We start from the raw sequence: 18,243 nt of genomic DNA, 5'->3' as shown, positions 1-18,243 counted from the left end.
AGCTTTGCTATCTTCAACTGTTTTAGGATATTTTAGGGTGTTTATGTCCCATGGGTCATCTTTTATAATGAATGTGCTGTTTCCTAAGAGACTGGTTACTGTTATTTATACGACTATGTACGGCAGAAATGTGTTCGCATGTTAATTTGGTGCAAACTTCATACTTCTAGAAAGAGTCAGTGTAATCTTCTTGGAAATATCCTTATTCGCTAAATCGCGAACCGGGTCGACACTAGAACGCAGACACTTACCTACCGGCGAATTACTCTTACCCGCTGAGCTATGCAGACAGGGCTGAGCGCCGCTTCAATCTACTGGCGTCTTCCGGTTGGTCAACATTCACCCGGTGACACCAGAAGACTCGTCCCAGCAGACGTTTAATAACCCAGATGACGACGAACAGTTGCAGATATTTTTCCTAGTTTTATATTTACTAGAGGCTCCTCTACACATCTTGTCGACTATCACATCTGTGGAAAAAATAGTGCCGGCAACGGCTCGGCCACGGTCGAGGAACCGTTTTCAGAACACGTCTTTCACAGTGCAGAGGAGTATAAGCAGTTCTGAAATAGATTGTCATTATGACTGTGCAAGACTGAGATCCGAATCTGTTTCTGTACAGTTTTAATCGGTATCGAAATTTCACTATCGTAATTCATTACTGCAAGAAACTAGCTGAAATACGATTTTTCGGCTGCTTCAGTGTCAAAGACAAAAATAAATGTACTATGCTGCAAGGACGACTTCATTATTATTATGTTAGCATTAATCACGTGCATTAACGCAAGACATAACACACCGGCAGTTGAAAAAAACGGAAAGAGATATTAAGCGGCAGGGATTGTACCCTGGAACTCTATTAGTGCCCTTCACACAAAATTGCGAACGCTGTCATACCGATTTTTCGGGTCCCCATCGGGAGTATGCCCAGATAATGTTATTTTCCTGCATATTTTTTTGACGACTGACCTTGTCACCACTGTTTGGTGTTGCGAGCCATGTGCTTGCCCTTTTTTTTAATTTAACCTCAGAATTATAATTTTTATTTGGGTCTTGATAATCCATATTTCAGTAAGCAGGGTACAGAGGTGTTAGCAAATCCACAACGAATCTTTCACTCTGCAGGGGAGGGTGCGGTGTTGTAGAGTAAAACTGTGCGTTCGAACGGGACTCGAGCACAGTTCCTTCTCTTTCGCGGGCAGTGCTCTTCTCGAGTGAGCTATCCAGGAACTATTCAGGACTCGCTGTCATAGATTAGTGAAGCTCGAGCTGTAACTGGATACTTTAGCCGCTAAGAACACTGCCCGCGAAAGGCAAGGGTCGAAACTGGCCTGGTAATCCGTTTTACTCTGTCACTGCGACTGTTCCTGCTAACAAATATATAGTACGTTTTGTATGGCATTTCTAAAAATATTTTTAATTTTTTGCCACGTGTAGTTGCAGTCCCTAAAACAAGAAAAGAAAAAAAGTACTGATGGGATGATTCATATGATCTCTGGTAATAATGTAACACATTGATTAGGTTCTTATTAGAAGTAAAAATGGTCTCCATTTTATATCTGTCCGATCGAAGGACGACCTCATATTGGTCTGGTGCAAGGAAAGAAGGCAAGAATGTTTTGTTTATGTCTAATTGATAAGGTCATGACAGTGTAACGAATCAGGAAGACAAGGATAAGGGAAGAAGCCAGCTGTGCCCCCTTCGAAAGGCGCCAACAAGGCGTTTAGCTTAATGATTTAGAGAAAACGCAGAAAATGTAAGTCTGGATAGATGGACTGGAATATGGGTTTGATGCGTTTCCCAGTTCCATGTTTGATTGCAGTGAGAGCAAAACGTTAAGAATAAACCGAGCGAGGTGGCGCAGTGGTTAGACACTGGACTCGCATTCGGGAGGACGACGGTTCAATCCCGCGTCCGGCCATCCTGGTTTAGGTTTTCCGTGATTTCCCTAAATCGCTCCAGGCAAATGCCGGGATGGTTCCTTTCAAAGGGCACGGCCGCCTTCCTTCCCCGTCCTTCCCTAATCCGATGAGACCGATGACCTCGCTGTCTGGTCTCCTTCCCCAAACCAACCAACCAACCGTTAAGAATAAACAGTGCTTGTAGCCGAAGTCTATTGCAATAGGTTGATGGCAAATAGCGTTTAGTGTCCCGTCGACGATGAGGTCATTGTAGACGGAACACGCCATCGGACAGCGAGGCGGGAGGAAGTTAACACGTTCATTGCAGTGGATCCATCCCGGCAGTTTCCTTAAGCGATATAACTGAATCATACGGGGATTTCAGCCCCCAGGTTGCTGAACCGGTGCCTTAACGTCCGCGGAAACTTGCCGCGTAGCAGTCTGGTGAACATGCGAGGACAGATCGGTTCCCCACAGTAGCCTGACACAGTGACTGCTGAACACATTGATTATTCTTCGCATTTTGCCGTCACCATCCAAAATAATAATAATAATGATAATAATAATAATAATAATAATAATAATAATAACTAATTGAAATATCCATACCCAACACAACAAATATACAGAAGAAAACAGGAGAAAAAATTGAAAAATACATCCAACTGGCTGAGGAAGTCAAGGACATGTGGCATCAGGATAAAGTCGACATTATCCCAATTATACTATCAACTACAGGAGTCATACCTCACAATATTCACCAGTACATCAATGCAATACAGCTACATCCAAACTTATATATACAATTACAGAAATCCGTAATTATTCATACATGTTCAATTACCCGAAAGTTCCTAAATGCAATATAACATATACCATACAGTTACAAGGAAGTCACGCTTGACCGAGGTCCGCGTCACGTTCCATTTTTAACCAGACTTAAGTCTGAGAAAAAAAAGTCGATAATAATAATAATAATAATAATTAGATTGTGTCCCAACAACTGAGATCAAAAATTACAACGCAGGAAACTTTGCCTTTGCCCTTCATGCGAATCACTTCATGCGCAATCTCTGAACTGGTTTCACCTACATATCACGAAATGAAACTGAGTTTATGTCCACAAACACCAGATGAATGATGCTAGCTCAGTATTACGAGGAGCAAACGACATATGTGTATTTCATTAATATGCATCCATTATACATGTCTACGCACTACTTTCGTCCAGTTCTTTGTCTACAGGATGTATTACTATTAACTGAGGTAACTGATACTGCTGAAATTATTGGTAAATACGTGGGGCGTTCAATAAGCAATGCAGCACATTTTTTTCTCGGTCAGTTTCGGGTGAAAAAATGCGAAATTTGTTATGGAACATTTTGGAATATCATCGCTTCATTTCCTGAGGTTCCGATACGTGGAGGCGTTATACATAACCTTCAAATTAGCGTTCACAACACAGGTGCGTTCCAAGCAGAGAGATGTCATTGAGTTTCTTTTGGTGGAAAACCAGAGCACCGCAGATATTCAGGGGTGCTTGCAGAATGTCTGCGGAGATCTGGCAGTGAACAAAATCACGGTGAGTCGTTGAGCGAGGCGTCTGTCATCATCACAGCAATGTCGCGCGAACTCTCGCGTGCGGCCGGCCGCACACAGCGGTGACTCCTGCAGTGTTGGAACGTGCGGACACTCTCATTCGAGGTGATCGACGGATCACAATTGAACACCCTCAAACACAGCTGGACGTCTCTGTCGTAGTGCTGTCACACTCGTCCACCATTGGGGTACTCAAAGGTATGTGCCCGATGGGTTCCTCGACGTCAAGCAGAAGACAAAGAGCAACGAAGGATCATCTATGGGGCGGCTTTTGTGGCCAAGCGGTTCTAGGCGCTTCAGTCTGGAACCGCGCGAGCGCTACAGTCGCAGGTTCGAATCCTGCCTCGGGCATGGATGTGTGTGATGTCATTAGGTTAGTTAGGTTTAAGTAGTTATACGTTCTATGGGACTGATCACCTCAGATGTTAAGTCCCATAGTGCTCAGAGCCATTTGAACCAATTTTTTGATCATCTATGAAGGACTGCTTGCACTGGCGGTGAAGGTTACTGATGCAGTAAGACGTTGGCTCCGACGTCCAGCAAGTAGAGTGGTACCATGCGAACGTACATGCCCTCCCAGTATGGTGGCGTATGGCTGATCGCATTGAACAGTGATTATGATGAAAAACAGGGTTTTGTAGCCAAAAGAGTGGGCAATAATATTTTTACTGGAGTACTGAATAAAGTCAACCTGCTGTCAGAAAAAAATGTCTTGCATTACTTACTGAATGCCCTCCGTTGGAAACGGGCCGTTTGCGAGAGAAATGCGAATATGCAGTAACGTTCCACCACTGACTTAAATGTGAGATATAGTTGCAATTTGCAAAAATGGTTCAAATGGCTCTGAGCACTATGGGACTTAACATCTGAGTTCATCAATCACCTAGAACTAGTTAAACTTAACTAACCCAAGGACATCGCACACATCCATGCCCGAGGCAGGATTCGAACCTGCGACCGTAGCGGTCGTGCGGTTCCAGACTGAAGTGCCTAGAACCGCTCGGCCACAACGGCCGGCTTGAAATTTGCACAAAATATTTAAAATTAAAACGTTTTTTGGTTAAGTCCCCATCTAAGTGGGCTCAAATTTCACCCAAGTTTCATGTTTTATGAATGTGGTAGTGCAAGGTTTTGTACATTTTGTTGCTGATTTAAGACTTCATCCAACTTATCGATATGGTTCAAGATGGATAGACCGAATAAGGCCTGTACCTCGGCATTTAAGGTTACGTGTCCTCAGTCCTCTGGGTTTTTTCTGTCTGGAGTCATCTCAGAAGTAAAGTGTACAGGACTCCCGATTATACACTTGAAGAACTGGAATGACTAGTTGTGAAATCTTTTCAACTCTTACGATTTGATGCGGAGTGCTTAAATGGAACGGTAACCCAATGCTGACAAGTGCTGAATTGCATCCAAATGTGAGGACGCCACGTGCAATGCCTCCTTTATTAGACCTGGCACTACGGTAAATTGCAACATGTAACGCGCCGAAGTAGTTTTGCATTTCTTGTTAAGATGGGACACGGGTGAAACTTGTGTCCAGCTAGGTGGAGACTTAATCGAAGAGTTTGCATTTCAACTATATTCGTTCATACTAGGATAACAACTCATACTGAATTCCATGCCCACTCGTAGCCACACATTAGCAGTTATCTCTCGAACGGCTCGTTTGAGGAGCCATGCTTACTGGAAAATTTTTGCTTATGTTGTGGTGTACTTTCAACCGTATGAGTTAACAGCTTTGAAACTCATCTGTGTGTTTGGTTTTGCTTTTGGCTTCATGTGAGGCGAATGGTTGAAAACAGTTATGGTCATGAGCCACTTACGTAATGACCAGTTTTGTAAATAGTCCGTTTTGAGACGTGGTGTAATAGACACAAGTGAATTTTGCTTGTTAATGATATCGAAATGTGACCTGAAGTCGATGTAGAATGTGCACGCGTTATTTTCGAACGCAATATACGACCAAGAAGATGTGTGTTTTAATATCGAAATCAAAAGGCCGGACCGTTATTAAGACGATGATAGAAGACGTATCCTCTAGACAACGCTGCCCAAGATAAGAATAATCGATTTTTCGTAGACTCTTTATCTCACTCAACGTTACTAAAGCTACGAAATCAGTCATGATATGCTACAGTTGCAAGCTAAAGTTCTTTTTCATGACAGTGACAGCGTTTATAAAACTGGTGATTATATGCTCGACAGTAAACACACACATTCACACACCCACACACACAGACACACACACACACACACTCACACACACACACACACACACACACACACACACACACAAAGGAGACAATGACTTACGAGGTCCACAGAAGGCCATGGCACGGGCAGTGTTTCGAGTACTCGTAATCTCGTCTTCTACGTGACGAAGGACGTCATCTTTAGAGTCGAGAGTAGACTGCGCGCATCCGTGGAGCACCAAAGTCAACCATCCTAGTTGTGAACGTACTAGTTATCGCAGGCGTTGTTGTAGTCTGACGTGACGCCATTATTACAACAGGGACTGACTACGATACCCTTTTCTCGGCTTGCGTGCCTACAGTATAGCGGTTTATATACAAATGGAATATTTCTGGCCGTCATAACCTTATCTACTAAGTTCCATCCACAACTCCTACAAGACTTCAGTAGGAATTCTCATATATTTTAATAAACATTTTTGGAACAGTGATAAAAAAATTTTAAAATTTTTCTTTTTAAAATTCAGTCTTGATCACACCAAGTATGTTACACGAACATAGGTGACCGGTTTCGGTCATATCACATGACCATCATCAGACCCATGGCATCCTTCGAAGATGGTACGTGGAGCACTCTTATCAGCTGCTAACCAGTTGACATCACAGCAGCTAAGAAGAGTGCTCCACCTACCATCTTCGAAGGATGCCATGGGTCTGATGATGGTCATGTGATATGACCGAAACTGGTAACCTATGTTCTTGTAACATACGAAGTGTGATCAAGACTGAATTTGTAAAAGAAGAATTCTCATATATATCCTGCATATAGAAAGGCATAACACTTGGTAGGCATGTGATTGTCAGATAACAAATATACGTGTCACTGTCCCAGTAGCACGGGATGGCACTTTCCAAAACGCATGCTGTTTTACAAAGTGTGCTGTTTAATGACTGTTGTACACACGTATATGTGTGAACCGGAAAGGTTTTTTATAATAAAGAATTTAAATAACGGTGTACATTGAATGTGTTCTACCTCGAAAACCAATTGCATTGGGACACATATCCATATCAAGTTTTTGCTTCAAATGAGCGTTCTTGTCACATTCTTGAAAACTGACCAGTACTCCTGGGACACCATGTATAAACAGGGAAAAATGAAATCTCGAGACAGTGGATGCAGAGCACCGATACAGCGCATCCAGCATCTTGGCAGCGAATATTCTTTGCACTCTTACAAGGAGGTAAACATAGTGTAGGTATCTCCATCGGCGATAGAAAGGACTGAACATCTTCACAATGATATACAGGGATTCTCTTGTAAGAGTCGTCAGGCGCATTTTGTCTGGTGTTTCCGTAGCTATTTGCAATTTCATTTTTGCAATGTACAGCTCCAGTTAGCCCAAACAAATACTGCTCACTACATCTTTCATGCGGTGTCCAGTGTCGTACAACGAGCGAGGTGGCGCAGTGGTTAGCACACTGGAATCTCATTCGGAAGGACGACGGTTCAGTCCCGCGTCCGGCCATCCTGATTTAGGTTTTCCGTGATTTCCCTAAATCGCTCCAGGCAAATGCTGGGATGGTTCCTTTGAAAGGGCACGGCCGACTTCGCTCCCCGTCCTTCCCTAACTTGATGAGACCTATGACCTCGCTGTTTGGTCTCTTGCCCCAAACAACCCAACCCAACCAAACCCAGTGTCGTACGAAAGCGTCAGTTTCTTTCCCTTTAGAAACAAAATTAATTTTTGCTAAGATATATTACGTGCTCATTCAATAGAGTGGTACCGTACTAGTCTACTGTGACATTTGCTTTATCGCTATTACATAACAGGGAGAGTAAGACACGAAGTATAGCGAGTACTGCAGCAGCGACAACAACGTCTTAGCCCGTGCTGACTGCTACCGCCATGTAGCAGCGCTGCTCAATTGCTGTTGGAGTATTATTCGGTTTTTACTGTCCCTGTTAATTCATATTGATGAAACATATGTCGCATGTTGTTTGCAAGGAGAAAGAGACTAGCGCTTTCCGTCGATTCTGGACGCCGTATAAAAGAGGTGATGAACTCTGTTTATTTGGGGTCAGCCGGAATGGCCGAGCGGTTCTAGGCGCTACAGTCTGGGACCGCGTGACCGTTACGGTCGCAGGTTCGAATCCTGCCTCGGGCATGGATGTGTGTGGTGTCCTTAGGTTAGTTAGGTTTAAGTAGTTCTAAGTTCTAGGGGACTGATGACCTCAGATGTTAAGTCCCATAGTGCTCAGAGCCATTTGAACCATTTTTGTTTATTTGGGCTAACTCGAGCTACACATTCCAAAAACGAAACTGCAGATATCTTCAGAAATACCAGAGAATATGCGCCTGACGGCTATTACGAGGGACTTCCGGTATAATTTCTTTTCTTTCCGGTATAATTTCTCTTATCCCCGATGGGGATGAAATGATGATGATCAGGACAACACAACACACAGTCCCTGAGAGGAGAAAACCTCCGACCCAGCCGGGAATCGAACCGGAGCTTTGACATTCCCTCTCGCTGACCACTCAGTTACCGTGGACGCACGCGTATACGCTGAATGAATAGATAAAATATCGATTCAAAACAGCTAGAGTCGACCAAATCTCCAGTCGTCTTTTTCTTTGGGCAACCACTTTCAGTCCTAAATTACACCATCCCCTGGCTCCCTGACAGCCGTGTGGAAAGGATCCTACCTCTGGTCTGGTCAACATGGGGACCAGCATTCAGTGACAGATAACCGTAGATTTCTTCTTAAGACAGCAATCCATTCGACTGGCAAGTAGTGATCGAAGGGATCGCTGCGTTCAGAAGAAATCCACGGATAACTGTCACTGAATGCTGGCACCTATTTCGACTGGACCGGGGGTGGGATCCTTCCCACACGTCGTTCAGAGAGCCTGAAGATGGTGTAATGTAGCACTGAAACTGACTGCTCAAGTAAAATAACAACTGGAAACTTAGACGGTTGAAGATGTTTTGATTCGACATTTTGTACTGAACAGATAGAGTCGGAAGTTCCATGTGGCTTTTCGCGGATGATACTGTAGTATACAGAGAAGTTGCAGCATTAGAAAATTGTTGCGAAATGCAGGAAGATCTACAGCGGATAGGCACTTGGTGCAGGGAGTGGAAACTGACCCTTAACATAGAAAAATGTGATGTATTGCGAATACATAGAAAGAAGGATCATTTATTGTATGATTATATGATAGTGGAACAAACACTGGTAGCAGCTACTTCTATATAATATCTGGGAATATGCGTGCGGAACGATTTGAAGTGGAATGATCATATAAAATTAACTATTGATAAGGCGGGTACCAGGTTGAGATTCATTGGGAGAGTCCTTAGAAAATGTAGTCCATCAACAAAGGAGATGGCATACAAAACACTCGTTCGACCTATACTTAAGTATTGCTCATCAGTGTGGGATGCGTACCAGATCGGATTGACGGAGGAGACAGAGAAGATCCAAAGAAGAGCGGCGCGTTTCGTCACAGGGTTATTTGGTAAGCGTGATAGCGTTACGGAGATGTTTAGCAAACTCAAGTGGCTGACTCTGCAAGAGAGGCGCTCTGCATCACGGTGTAGCTTGCTGGCCAGGTTTCGAGAGGGTGCGTTTCTGGATGAGGTATCGAATATATTGCTTCCCCCTACCTATACCTCCCGAGGAGATCACGAATGTAAAATTAGAGAGATTCGAGCGAGCACGGAGGCTTTCCGGCGGTCGTTCTTCCCGCGAACCATACGCGACTGGAACAGGAAAGGGAGGTAATGACAGTGGCACGTAAAGTGCCCTCCGCCACACACCTTTGGGTGGCTTGCGGAGTATAAATGTAGATGTAGATGTAGATGAACAGGCGAAGCCCCGCAACCATCTGTATAACTTCGTCTTGTTGTTGTTGTTGTGGTCTCCAGTCCTGAGACTGGTTTGATGCAGCTCTCCATGCTACTCTATCCTGTGCAAGTTTCTTCATCTGCCAGTACCTACTGCAACCTACATGCTTCTGAATCTGTTTAGTGTATTCATCTCTTGGTCTCCCTCTACGATTTTTGCCCTCCACGCTGCCATCCAGTACTAAATTAGTGATCCCTTGACGCCTCAGAACATGTCCTACCAACCGATCCCTTCTTCTAGTCAAGTTGTGCCAGAAACTTCTCTTCTGCCCAATCCTATTCAATACCTCCTCATTAGTTGTATGATCTACCCATCTAATCTTCAGCATTCTTCTGTAGCACCACATTTCGAAAGCTTCTATTCTCTTCTTGTACAAACTATTTATCGTCCATGTTTCACTTCCATACATGGCTACGCTCCATACAAATACTTTCAGAAACGACTTCCTGACATTTAAATGTATACTCGATGTTAACAAATTTCTCTTCTTCAGAAACGCTTTCCTTATCATTGCCAGTCTACATTTTATATCCTCTCTACTTCGACCATCATCAGTCATTTTGCTCCCGAAATAGCAAAACTCCTTTACTACTTTAAGTGTCTCATTTCCTAATCTAATTCCTTCAGCATCACGCAACTTAATTCGACTACATTCCATTATCCTCGCTTTGCTTTGGTTGATGTTCATCTTATACTCTCCTTTCATGACACTGTCCATTCCGTTCAACTGCTCTTCCAAGTCCTTTGCTGTCTCTGACAGAATTACAATGTCATCGGCGAACCTCAACGTTTGTATTTCTTCTCCATGGATTTTAATACCTACTCCGAATTTTTATTTTGTTTCCTTCACTGCTTGCTCAATATACAGATTGAATAGCATCGGGGAGAGGCTACAGCCCTGTCTCACTCCCTTCCCAACCACTGTTTCCCTTTCATGTCCCTCGACTCTTATAACTGCCGTCTGGTTTCTGTACAAATTGTAAATTGCCTTTCGCTACCTGTATTTTACCCCTGCCACCTTCAGAATTTTTCCCAAGTCTACAAATGCTAGAAACGTAGGATTGCCTTTCCTTAATCTAGCTTCTAAGATAAGTTCGACTTACAGAGAAATAAATGTTGCACCCTGTGTGTGATCGACTTACCGACAACGTGGCGACCAGCAGGCCTCGGGCGAACACGGAGCGATTCGTCATGATCGATGACAGTCGGTTCGATTCGATTCGAGTGCAGTCGGTGCGGCGGGTCGAGACGTCGGGCAGCGGAGCGCAGCGCGGGGCGCACAGGGCAGGTGGGGCTAGCGGGCGAGCAGGCAGCCGATCAGCTGACGGCCGCGCGTCTACTGACTGGCGTCTGGCGGCCAGCGGCTGTGCGGCTGGCGGCTCTGCAGGCGTGGCCGCCGCGTCCAGGGTGGGGGAGCCGGCGCTGCCCGGCCACGCAAAAGGCGCGCCGCCGGCCCTGAGTCACACGCAGGGGCGCACCGCACCGCCCGCGCGTCACTGCGGCGCGTCCCGGAACGCGGGCACGGCCCCGTACCTCCTCGTGCTAGGCGCCGGAAGCGCCGCCCTTTCCTAGCACAGGTTTCCTGCTGCTATTTGATTTGCACTTCACATTTCCCTGTTCGGACCTGGAACGGTGACGCGCGATTCGATGAAGTGGAATGCCGTTTCGTCTCCCGTTTATTCCGGCTTTTTAGACAAATCATTACCCGGCCGCACCTGTGTACTCGCCCTTCGGCTACGGTGATAAGCCCGAGCCAGCTATCGGTATTCTGGAGAAGGAAGGTTCTGTCCTGCGTCGAGAAATGTGCTGCGAATACACATAAAGATAGATCCTTTATCATTTAGCTACAAAATAGGAGGTCAGCAACTGGAAGCAGTTAATTCCGTATATTATCTGGGAGTACGCATTAGGAGTGATTTAAAATGGAATGACCATATAAAGTTGATCGTTGGTAAAGCAGATGCCAGACTGAGATTCATTGGAAGAATCCTAAGGAAATGCAATCCGAAAAAAAAGAAAGTAGGTTACAGTACGCTTGTTCGACCACTGCTTGAATACTGCTCAGCAGTGTGGGATCCGTACCAGATGGGGATGATAGAAAAGATAGAGAAGATCCAACGGAGAGCAGCGCGCTTCGTTACAGGATCATTTAGTAATCGCGAAAGCGTTACGGTGATGATAGATAAACACCAGTGGAAGACTCTGCAAGAGAGACGCTCAGTAGCTCGGTACGGGCTTTTGTTGAAGTTTAGAGAACGTACCTTCACCGAAGAGTCAAGCAGTATATTGCTCCCTCCTACGTATATCTCGCGGAGAGACCATGAGGACAAAATCAGAGAGATTAGAGCCCACACAGAAGCATACCGACAATCCTTCTTCCCACGAACAATACGAGACTGGAATAGAAGGGAGAATCGATAGAGGTACTCAAGGTACCCTCCGCCACACACCGTCAGGTGGCTTGCGGAGTATGGGTGTAGATGTAGATTTAGAGAAAATGGCCACTTCTTCCCTCACTCCTGCTGAATGTGCGGGACGTATTCGCATTTGCAAATATGAACCACCTTCGGTTGTTCATTACAATGACGACAGCCAAATTTTGTGCCACACCGGGACTCGAGCCCGGATTTCACGCTTTACCCGAGCGGTCGCCTTAACCGCTTCGGCTATCCGTGCACGAATGACGACCAGACCCAAACTTCCACGATCGTCGTCCTTGCGTCACAATCTACATACGTACGTCACATGTATCCTCTTCCAGAAAGCACATAAACTACTGGCCATTAAAATTGCTACACCAAGAAGAAATTCAGGTGATAAATGGGTATATATTGGACAAATATATTATACTAGAACTAACATGTTCAAAATGGCTCTGAGCACTATGGGACTTAACATCGGTAGTCATCAGTTCCCTAGAACTTAGAACTACTTAAACCTAACTAACCTAAGGACATCACACACATCCATGCCCGTAGCAGGATTCGAACCTGCGACCGTAGCGGTCGCGCGGTTCCAGACTGAAGCGCCTAGAACCGCTCTGCCACACAGGCCAGCGGAACTGCCCTGATACGCCTGGGCATTGAGTCAAACAGAGCTTGGATGGCGTGTTCACGTACAGCTGCCCATGCAGCTTCAACTCGTTACCGCAGTTCATCAGGAGTAGTGACTGGAGTATTGTGACGAGCCAGTTGCTCGGCCACCATTGACCAGACGTTTTCAATTGGTGACACATCTGGAGAATGTGCTGGCCAGGGCAGCAGTCGAACATTTTCTGTATCCAGAAATGCCCGTACAGGACCTGCAACACGCGGTCGTACATTACCCTGCTGAAATGTAGGATTTCGCAGGGATCGAATCAAGGGTAGAGCCACCGATCGTAACACATCTCAAATGTAGCGACCACTGTTCAATATGCAGTCAACGCGAACAAGAGGTGACCGAGACGTGTAACAATTGGCACCCCATACCATCACTCCGGATGATACGCCAGTATGGCAATGACGAATACACGCTTCCAATGTGCATTCACCGCGATGTCACCAAACACGGATGCGACCGTCATGAGGCTGTAAACAGAACCTGGATTCATCCGAAAAAATGACGTTTTGCCATTCGTGCACCCAGGTTCGTCGTTGAGTACACCATCGCAGGCGCTCCTGTCTGTGATGCAGCATCAAGGGTAACTGCAGCCACGGTCTCCGAGCTGATAGTCTATGCTCGCTGCAAACGTCGTCGAACTGTTCGTGCAGATGGTCGTTGTCTTGCAGACGTCCCCATCTGTTAACTCAGAGATCGAGATCTGGCTGCACGATCCGTTACAGCCATGTAAATAAGATGCCTGTCATCTCGACTGCTAGTGATACGAGGCCCGTGGGATCCAGCACGGCGTTCCGTATTACCCTCCTGAACCCACCGATTCCATATTCTGCTAACAGTCATTGGATCTCGACCAACGCGTGCAGCAATATCGTGATACGATAAACCGCCATCGCGTTAGGCTACAGCCCGACCTTTATCAAAGTCGGAAACGTGATGGTACGCATTTCTTCTTCTTACACGAGGCATCACAACAACGTTTCACCAGGCAACGCCGGCCAACTGCTGTTTATGTATGAGAAATCGGTTGGAAACTTTCCTCATGTCAGCACGTTGTAGGTGTCGCCACCGGCGCCAACCTTGTGTGAATGGTCTGAAAAGCTAATCATTTGCATATCACAGCATCTTCTTCCTGTCGATTAAATTTCGCGTCTGTAGCACGTCATCTTCGTGGTGTAGCAATTTTAATGGCCAGTAGTGTATTTATTGAGAGTCACGGACCGGTACTGGAGAATAAGCAAGAAATAGCAGTGCCTGCGCTATTAAGAAGTGCGATGCAACGTTCCTGTTTCGTATTCTGCTAAATGGCTTGTAGTTTGGGCCGACCATGCTCTTTCAAAGATGAATGATTTCCTCACGATTGGATGATGTTTTCCGGCACCTGCCGGAAATAACTTTGGAAAGCTATATGTAAATCATCTGTGAGAGGCAGGGTTTGTCTGATGACGTGATAGAAGAAGAAACAGAAGTTGGCAGCGAAGAGATAGGGAGGGATACAATATTACAAGCAGAGCTATGGTAGACTTAAAATCAAATAATGCAGAATCGATGGATAACATTCCTACTGAATTTTTAAAACCCTTGGCAGAAGTAGCAACAAAATGACTATTCACGTTGCTGTGTAGAATGTATGAGACTGGAGGTGTACCATCAGACTTTCGGAAAGTATCATCCACACCATTCCGAAGATTGCGAGAGCCGACAAGTGCGAGAATTATACCACAGTCAACAGTACAGAACTGAACTTAATTCGCCTAAGTTCAGCCCTATATTGTTTTACAATACGTGGCTGTGGTAATGGATGATTTGATAATAAGCTTTGGCTCGAAACTACTCATCAAGTAATAAAAAAAATTACAATTTCGACGGTTCTCTGCAATTTATTGCATAATTTGGTAAACCATAAAGTTGCTGACGTCATGCCTCCCAGAAAGCTGGAAATTGCCGAGCCAATAGGCGCAGTGGTTAGCACACTGGTCTCTGATTCGGGAGAACGACGGTTCAAACCCGCGTCCGGCCATTCTGATTTAGGATTCCTGTGATTTCCCTAAATGAATTCGGGCAAATGTCGGGATGGTTCCTTTGAAAGGACACTGTCGATTTCCTTGCCCAGCCTTCCCTAATCCGATGGGACTGATGATCTCACTGTTTGGTCTCCTCCCCCAAACCAATCAACCAACAAACCAACCATTGCTGGAAATCAGTAAACAGACATTGTTGTTACGAAGTTATATTTGACGCATTTCGGGCATACCCTGTCCTCAGAAGACCTGCCAAACGATATACAAAAGTTGCGAGAGCATAGACATACCGTACGCTAAAGATTAAAAGTGAAAACATTTCACGTTATTTAAAAGAAAATGAAAATAATTCACAGTTGGGTCATTATACCAAAAAACAAAAGCCTACATAGAAGTATAGCGACACGTGAGGACATTCTCAACACCGGTGCACAACTGATGGTGAGCCGCCGTTGCAAAACTTTGCCACCTATACATGCCAACAAGTACCGTAGTTGTGGAGTTAGGCGCGATCAGTATTCTGATTTTGGAATTACTTACGTTGTTACAATGAAAATGTAATGCAGGAGATGTAATGAGAATGCTCACAACGAAGCCGATCGGTGTAGACAGTGATTCCGTTACAGATGAGTGAATTGCTCTAAAGAGGAATACATAATTGGTCAAAAAACCTCTTATCTTTCTCTCTCTCATATATACGCTGAGAATGACAGAAACTTCTCATTAGTGAGTTATTCCACCTGCAGCAAGGGAAAAAGTAATGCTTGGTTCGCACCTAAGAAATGACTCTACCACGAAGGTTTTTTTTTCCACAGGTAAGGACTGTTGTTTTTGAGCCAGAAGCATAGCTGAGTCCAATTTAAAATATGTAGGCAACTGTTCTATCTCTTGTGTTATATATCTGTGTCATCTTGAATAATAACCGCTTGGCTGCTCTTGTAAATAATTTATTTAACTACGGGTCTAGTAGCCTAGAAGCAACGTTAACACGTTAGACCTATAAAATTAGGAAAAAAGACATTCGCTACAATTGTGGTCGAAATATGGTTATAATTAGTATTGAGAAATAGAGAAAATTACTAACATGGTGGATCATGGACAGGACCGAACACTTCTTGTCTATGAATAAACGGCGCAATTAGCGGATCGTCAGATAAGCGGGAAGTATGGGACCACTGTTCCCAATCGTGCCCAATTAAAAAACAAAAAAGCTGTAAGAATCATCCAGAAATATGCTCCCTACTTAACGCGATGAAATACGCATAATAGACTAGGAGACCATGCCATGAATCTGAAACGGAGACGGCCGGCCGAAGTGGCCGTGCGGTTAAAGGCGCTGCAGTCTGGAACCGCAAGACCGCTACGGTCGCAGGTTCGAATCCTGCCTCGGGCATGGATGTTTGTGATGTCCTTAGGTTAGTTAGGTTTAACTAGTTCTAAGTTCTAGGGGACTAATGACCTCAGCAGTTGAGTCCCGTAGTGCTCAGAGCCATTTTTGAAACGGAGACAGTAGGCTGAACATAACTGGCTAACCGTAAGACATGGGGGCACAATCCACCTACAGTGCTTAAAAATTAATGAAAATGTGGAAATTTTGACAGGAACAAATAAAATATAAAAAAGATACACTGAAGCGCCAAAGAAATTGGTGTAGGCATGCGTATTAAAATACAAAGATATGTAAACAGGCATAATACGGCGCTGCGGTCGGCAACACCTACGTAAGACAAGTGTCTGGCGCAATTTCTAGATCGGTTGCTACTGATACAATGGCCGATTATCAAGATTTAAAATGGCTCTGAGCACTATGGGACTTAATTTATGAGGTCATCCGTCCCCTAGAACTTAGAACTACTTAAACCTAACTAACCTAAGGACATCACAAACATCCATGCCCGAGGCAGGATTCGAACCTGCGACCGTAGCGGTCACGCGGTTCCAGACTGTAGCGCCTAGAACCGCTCGGCCACCCCGGCCGGCTATCAAGATTTAAGTGAGTTTGAACGTGGAGCAGCAGTCGACGCAAGAGTGATGTGACACAGCATCTCCTAGGTAGCTATGAAGTGGGGATTTTCCCGTACGACTATTTTACGAGTGTACCGTGAATATTAGGAATCCGATAAAACATCAAATCTCCGACATCGCTGTGGCCGGGAAAAGATCCTGCAAGAACGGGACCAACGACGACTAAGAGAGTCGTTGAACACGACAGAAGTGCAACCGTTCCGCGAATTGCTGCAGATCGCAATGCTGGGCCATCAGCGTGCGAACCATTCAACGAAACACCATCGATACGGGCTTTCGGAGCCAAAGGCCCACTCGCGTACCCTTGATTAGTGCACGACACAAAGCTTTATGCCTCGCCTGGGCCCGTCAACACCGACCATGGACTGTTGATGACTGTAAACATGTTGCCTGGTCGGACGAGTCACGTTTCACATTGTATCGAGCGGATGGGCGTGTATGGGTATGGAGATAACCTCATGAATCCATGAACCCTGCATGTCAGCAAGGGACTGTTCAAGCTGCCGGAGGCTGTGTAATGGTGTGGGTCGTGAGCAATTTGAGTGATATGGGACCCGTGATACGTCTAAATACGCATCCTGTCTGATCACTTGTATCCATTGATGCCCATTGAACCGTGAGTGGCTCATGTTCCTGCAATCTATCAGGTAACATCTTGTTTTACCGTATGGCCGCCTCGTCATTTTAAATTTCAATTATTGTTGTCACTGAATTACTGTCTTACCTGCCCGAGAGTGGCAGCAGCAGCGCGTATCGATATCTTCCCTGCCGTATTATCTTTGTTGGACGGCTGTTACTTCCCGGTCGTGGTGTGTCGTGGAGAGAGAACGCACCTGGCGCGGTTGGAATTGGAACGCCGGCCGCGGTGGTCTAGCGGTTCTGGCGCTGCAGTCCGGAACCGCGGGACTGCTACGGTCGCAGGTTCGATTCCTGCCTCGGGCATGGGTGTGTGTGATGTCCTTAGGTTAGTTAGGTTTAAGTAGTTCTAAGTTCTAGGGGACTTATGACCTAAGATGTTGAGTCCTATAGTGCTCAGAGCCATTTGAAACATTTTGGAATTGGAACGCGTCAGAAGTGCAGTCGGGACGTAGCTGCAGTCAGGGACGGAACGCTAGGGAGGCGCGGACAGCCAGTACTCGCCGACCGCCCGCGACACAGGATGAACGGACGGAGATGGCAGGAGGATCGACCGTTGGTCGGTCGTTCAGTTGGTCACCTCTTTGGGCGACGTGTGTTTGGTCTTTTAACCGTTTCTGGGCCTCGTCACAGGGTCATCTTGCTGGACGTGGCTCGGCCCCTTCTTGTGCGGAGACGTCATGGCCAATGGGCAAGAGTCACCTCTGCATGATTGGGTCCGGGCCAGTGTGCCGGGAACGCCGTGTCTCCCAGTTCCCGACGGACAGCGGACGCACATGGTTTGAGTGCCAACGACCTTGGTTGGTTGTTGGTCGGTCGTCTGGTCAGATGACGTGTGTTTCGCTACCGA

The 18,243-nt window shown here is 45.6% G+C and overlaps 1 protein-coding gene across 1 annotated transcript in view; it reads right to left on the bottom strand.

Annotated features, from left to right (window-relative positions):
• The window catches only part of LOC126100226 (translation initiation factor IF-2), a 327,365-nt gene extending 316,415 nt beyond the window's left edge, over positions 1-10,950 (bottom strand). Inside the window, exon 1 of the mRNA XM_049910801.1 lies at positions 10,755-10,950. Coding sequence (XP_049766758.1) covers positions 10,755-10,805 — 51 coding nt within the window. The 5' untranslated portion in view covers positions 10,806-10,950. The remainder of the gene's footprint in view (positions 1-10,754) is intronic.
• Positions 10,951-18,243: the final 7,293 nt, after the last annotated feature.

This window comes from Schistocerca cancellata, chromosome 9 (assembly GCF_023864275.1).
Source record: "Schistocerca cancellata isolate TAMUIC-IGC-003103 chromosome 9, iqSchCanc2.1, whole genome shotgun sequence".
NCBI classification, from domain to species: Eukaryota; Metazoa; Arthropoda; class Insecta; order Orthoptera; family Acrididae; genus Schistocerca; species Schistocerca cancellata.
This window is presented reverse-complemented; position numbering and strand designations above follow the sequence as displayed.